Source organism: Seriola aureovittata, chromosome 12, assembly GCF_021018895.1.
Source record: "Seriola aureovittata isolate HTS-2021-v1 ecotype China chromosome 12, ASM2101889v1, whole genome shotgun sequence".
Classification (NCBI taxonomy): Eukaryota; Metazoa; Chordata; class Actinopteri; order Carangiformes; family Carangidae; genus Seriola; species Seriola aureovittata.
This window is the reverse complement of record NC_079375.1, coordinates 22,714,620-22,719,731: the sequence shown is the minus strand read 5'-3', so window position 1 is coordinate 22,719,731 and position 5,112 is coordinate 22,714,620. Positions and strand designations below refer to the sequence as shown.

The 5,112-nt window shown below is 43.0% G+C and overlaps 1 protein-coding gene across 1 annotated transcript; it reads right to left on the bottom strand.

Annotated features, from left to right (window-relative positions):
* Positions 1–1,178: 1,178 nt before the first annotated feature.
* si:ch211-119o8.4 (galanin receptor 2b) lies at positions 1,179–4,887 on the bottom strand. The gene is made up of 2 exons (XM_056391172.1): positions 4,481–4,887; positions 1,179–3,470 (listed from the first exon to the last, which is right to left on the bottom strand). Exons 1-2 carry the CDS (start codon positions 4,885–4,887, stop codon positions 2,765–2,767), a joined length of 1,113 nt encoding a protein of 370 aa, XP_056247147.1. The 3' UTR covers positions 1,179–2,764.
* Positions 4,888–5,112: the final 225 nt, after the last annotated feature.

Genomic DNA, 5,112 nt, shown 5'->3' with positions numbered 1-5,112 from the left:
GAGGACTGTGCGACAAACACACTTTAGATGGGCTTTGAAGAGAGAGAGAAGGTAAAAAAAATAGAAAAATATTGTACATTGCCACTGCAGTTATTGTTTTCCTTCAAGGTACTGTGAGTTTGCTTTGTTAAAAATGACAAAATTGATGCCAGGTAAGGTCAATAACAAATGTGCATTCTGTAAATTTAGGAATATAAAAAAAAGAAAAGTTCTTCATGTCCATTTGTTGGCTGGGATAAAGGCATATTTGTGAATCACTATTTCTCACTTGCTCTTTGTATTAAACACATCCTCCCTGTGGGATTTAAATAGTGTTCAATGACTATGAATGACCTGACATCCTTTTAAGTGGTTAAGTATTTGCTCTTGCTGTCACACTTGAATCAATACCTCTCCAAAATGCCAATCTAGACGATGAGACGTCCTTTCCATTATAACAACCATCTCCTGTCTCCTGAATCCCTTGGATATTAATCTTCTCTCAGGCTCACATTGCAGCCCCTCCTGCTGCCTGCTGTTCTTAGCTGCCTGATCTCTCAGTATTTCCAGCAGTACACCAGGCCCTCAGACGTGTCAGGGCTTCGGTAAACACACTGAATGGAAACGGGAAGGATCCTCTCAATGGGCCTGCTGAGCATGACTTATATTTTAAGCTTTCACTAATCTGTAGACTTAATTAAGTCTCATCAGGACATCAGAGCTCGCTAGTGCCTGGCACTGTGTGAGAAGATTACAGCGCAGACAGATGACAGAGATAAGTGCTCTCATTAGCCACCAAGACAGTATCGACGAAAGACTGCCTGCTCCCTGCTGATGGAAACACTCGGGTCTGTCGTTAGAACGCGTAGCGGTGCAGCCTGGGAGATGTCAGGAGGTCAAGAGGTAACTAGGTAAGCTTTATGGCTGCCAATAACATGACACCCACAAGGTCAGAGATTACCTAATATATTTGTCATCATCACATCTCTGCCGACCACAGCTCTGATGACACAGCTGAAACTGAATGACCTTTCACCCAGCCACATAATACCTAATAAAAAGAGCAGATACTGCCCTCTGCCTTTGCAAAATCAGAATGTAAAAGAAAAATGAAAAATGCATTTCGTCCATTAAAAAATAAACTTTATTTTGATACATTAAATGTATCTCTGTTTATCTTTTTTTATTGAAGTCAGTACAATAAAACAATATACAATGTAATACATTTAAATTTATAATTTAAAAGTTGCATAATCACACCAAATTGTATACATCCCACCAAAGTTGAAAACTGAGATAGCAGCTAGCTAGATGCTCCCAGCACAAGTTTAACAGGGTTTTTTTTCTCTTCGTTATGACAACATAACGCTACACAACCAGCTCACCTAATGTGATAAAGCTTTAGCTCTTGGTCTTCTGCTTCATTTTGTTGTAGTGGTGTTTGAAATTATACACTTTTTTAGTTTAATAGTTGTTCATATAGTAGCTGTGAAATATTCAGAGTAAGTCTTAACTCAGTTTTGAACAAATAAGTGTCTTGTTTATGTTGATGGCTTAGAGAGGTTTAAATATCTGTTTGTATGTGTTTCAGATTAAAATTTTGAGCAATCTCCCTTGTAGCAGCAAAACAAACCCACTATGTAATATTTCAGGGCTGTGGAAATGATTCCAATTTCCCAATACATTTAAATCACTGTTTTGCATTTCTCAATATAAATAGCCCGACAACAAAAAATCCAATTACCCGCCCTCAGCCAATGTGTCAAACAAAAGCCCTGACCACTGCAAATACATGACATGCCCTTTACATTGTGATATTACACCACTCCAGATGAAGATGAGCTCCACTTGTTAAGAAGTCATTTTCCCATGTGTTCATTCTGATGTGATTCTTTCTGCCAAATCCTTATTTAATAAGCACTTCTCCGCATTCAAGCTCAGAACAAAACAAGTCAGCTTCTATTAATGCTTCTCATAAGTCAAGAAGGGCCTCTTTTTAGATAATGATGCAACCAGGAGATTTACAGGCAGCTTTACACTGAGGCAGGCAAGGTGCACAGTGTCCCCTGTGTTTTTGCCCTGTCAGTCGGCTTAGTAATGGAGTTACAAGGTTGTATTGCTTGTTGTAATCTACCAGATGCGATGCTATGACGTCCTACGGAGGTTTCTCAAAACAGCCAGCACTCTTTTCATACTGCGCACATGCTACATGTCATACTTATCAGATGCTCTTCTATTGCAGTACTGGGACGGTTGTTTAAAAGCTCCAATTGGGAATTTGGTTTATGGTTGCTTGGATGGGTTAGACGTCCCTGAGAGAGGCTGTTAAGATCGCAGCTTCAGGTCCTACGTGGGAGCTCTAAAGACGTCTCTTTAAGTTCAGTGACCTGGATTTGTAAATGATGATGTGCGCCTTGACATAAAGAGAAACCTGCGGTGTTTGGCCGTGAAATCATTTCAGATTTTCAGTTCTCCTCCTCTGCAAGCTTCCCACTGCCAGGACTGTGAGTTGCTTAGTAACTCGGGCATTGTGATGAGGAATATAAACCGTGTGTTTTTTATGGCACATAATGGATTCTGTTGACGATACGCTGTCATCTATCTGAGAGCGTCACACACTGTTGCCAAGAGTCTTTTTTTTTATAGCTTTACTGTAAAAGCAAAGAGAATGTGGCTGTGACCAAAAGGATGTGTGCACAAAGCATGTTGTGACTCATGTACATTTTCTCGACGTGGCAAATATGAATAGTATGTCATGGGAGTAAGTGAGCACAGCTGTGTGTGTTCACTGCATCAGCTTGTGTGTGACAGTTTGGTGAGTAGGTGAGTGTGCAGGAGGCTGAGGGTGTGGCAGGTGTGGGGGAGGGGCGGGAGCAATACGCCAGCGCTGAATAGGTTTTTTCCCCAAGTACTTATGAAAGAAGGACGGCAGTAGAGCTCGGAGCTGACGCACTGCTGGACGTGACAACAGGAAGTACAGTGGCGGGTTCCAGCAGGGGGCCAAACACACTAGTAAGATGGCCGCCATGGACGCCACCTCCCACAACAGGGAAACTCTCGTCTCTGATTCCTCACTCTGCTCGTGTGATGGAGACAAAGTCGAAGAAAGCCTGACCCCAAATCTGCTAACGGGAGAAGCTGCAGAGCTGACCCAAGGGGACATGACGTTGACAAATTCAAGTGCATAATAAGGCAACCAGCTAACTGCAAAAACCAGCGTTGAGCCAATCAGCAGAGCCGTGGCTTTCTTGTTGCGCCGGTCTGCAGCCAGGGTGCCCCGGCAGCTGTGGAGGTGAGAGATGATGAGGCCGCAGTTGATGGCGATACAGAGGAGGGGCGCCACGTAGTAAAACAGGAAGGCAGGAACCAGGAAGAACAGCCACTTGTCCCGGCCCACTGACCACGTGCAACCGCCATCGAAGTTAATGTAGGTAACCTTGGGTAACGCCATGGTTACTGAGACAAGCCAAATGGCTACCACAGCGCATAACCTGTGGGAGAGGAAGATAGAGCGTATGTTTATTTATTGTGCCGGAGGATCATCTCTAAGTTAGTAAAATTAGCTGTATAAGAACACATACTCCTGGTACTGATGGGAATGATAGTTTGATTTGATGAGATTAGCTAACAGCTAATGGTGATCTATAATTTGGAATATGTTAATGAATTAACTTTCCTGCTTCTATGGCCTCTGGGTTGTAGTTAAGAAATTTACATTATTCACAACATAGGATCGCTGCAGCGACTGTTTGGATATTTTTTATTGTGTCAACCGACATAACAAGATGTAACAATCATATTTCTATCTGTTGCATCTTTAAAGCCAATTTGAAAGCATCCAACACCGGCGCCTCTTTGTGGGACACCACAACGCGTGCCGCATTTTTTTTCATACAAAACTGCAGTGATCAGAATAATTTGTAAGTTGCCGTAATCACCGAAAAATTATGCAACTGTAGAGACTATAAAACCGTTATTAACTGACTTTTAAGGAACAACTTTGTACTGTCTTATTAAGTTGACATGTTAGTCATGATGCATTAGTTATACAACCAGTACACGGAGCAATATTAGCTGCTAAATGCTCCACTATGTTGTTCACCAGCTTGTAGCCAACTTTGTTAGTCCATGTTTTAGTTTTGAGGCGGTGCACAGCGGCTTTTTGTGCTCAAAGACACGACAATCTCTGAAGAGCTGCAGGCAACTGCAGAGTTTGATGAAAATACTCTGTTGGTTCATTTCATTTCATTTCGTGTTTCTTGTTATGAAAAGAACAAAACTGACAATGTGTTATTCCGTCTCTCAATACTTTCTGACTTCCCTAACTAGTCTATGGCATTCAGCCCTCTGCCAAATCATTCACACTGAGGACATAAATCTTGAACATTGCTTATTTTCAGTTGTGGATCGATACAGATTTTGTGTGTGAGTGTGTGTTTGGTACCAGTTTTCTCCTCTCAGACTTTCACAAACCCTCCTCTGCTTGACAAATAATACTCACACTTGTGTCAGGCTGGCAGGCAGCCTCATTCGTGGTGCAACGATACGATACCTCAGCACTGACAGCGCTGCCAGGCTGAAGATTTCCACTCCCACTGTCACTGAGGTCATGAAGCCCAGCAGGACACAGGTCCCGCCTCCGAGCTGCCAGTCCTGGAAGCTAGCGCTCAGAAGCACGCAGGGCAGGGTGAAGAGGGCGCCCAGGTCTGACAGGCTGAGGTTGAGGAGCAGGACGGAGCTCGGCTTGGAGCGACTGCGGGGGTTCCTCACCAGCACCAGCCACAGTAGGAGGTGACCTCCGACCCCCACCAGAAGAGAGACCATGCTGAACATGGGAAGCACCACGGGGAAGGAGATAGTGGTGTTGGTGGAGACAACGTTGAAGAGGAGGTTGACTATGGCAGGCATGCTGAAGATGAGGCTCTCGCAGTTCTGACAGTTCATAAAAGATGGAGATAAAAGACGGACTGAGAGACTGAGGACGGTTGAGCACATGGAAGACAGAGAGGGAAGTATGGAGGCATTTAAAAATAGGAATTGTAAAAAATTATTTATAAATGAACACACATTAAATAAACTGTTTAGAAATACATTTATCAATTAAAATAAAAGAATTTGAAAAACTATTTGATA

Bases quoted from the DNA above. Each gene is read 5' to 3' on its own strand.
- si:ch211-119o8.4 (XM_056391172.1), bottom strand. From the start codon at position 4,887: ATGCCTGCCATAGTCAACCTCCTCTTCAACGTTGTCTCCACCAACACC. The intron at 3,471-4,480 runs GTGAGTATTATT...CCTCTCCCACAG, and splicing joins CCTGCCAGCCTGACACAAGT to GTTATGCGCTGTGGTAGCCA.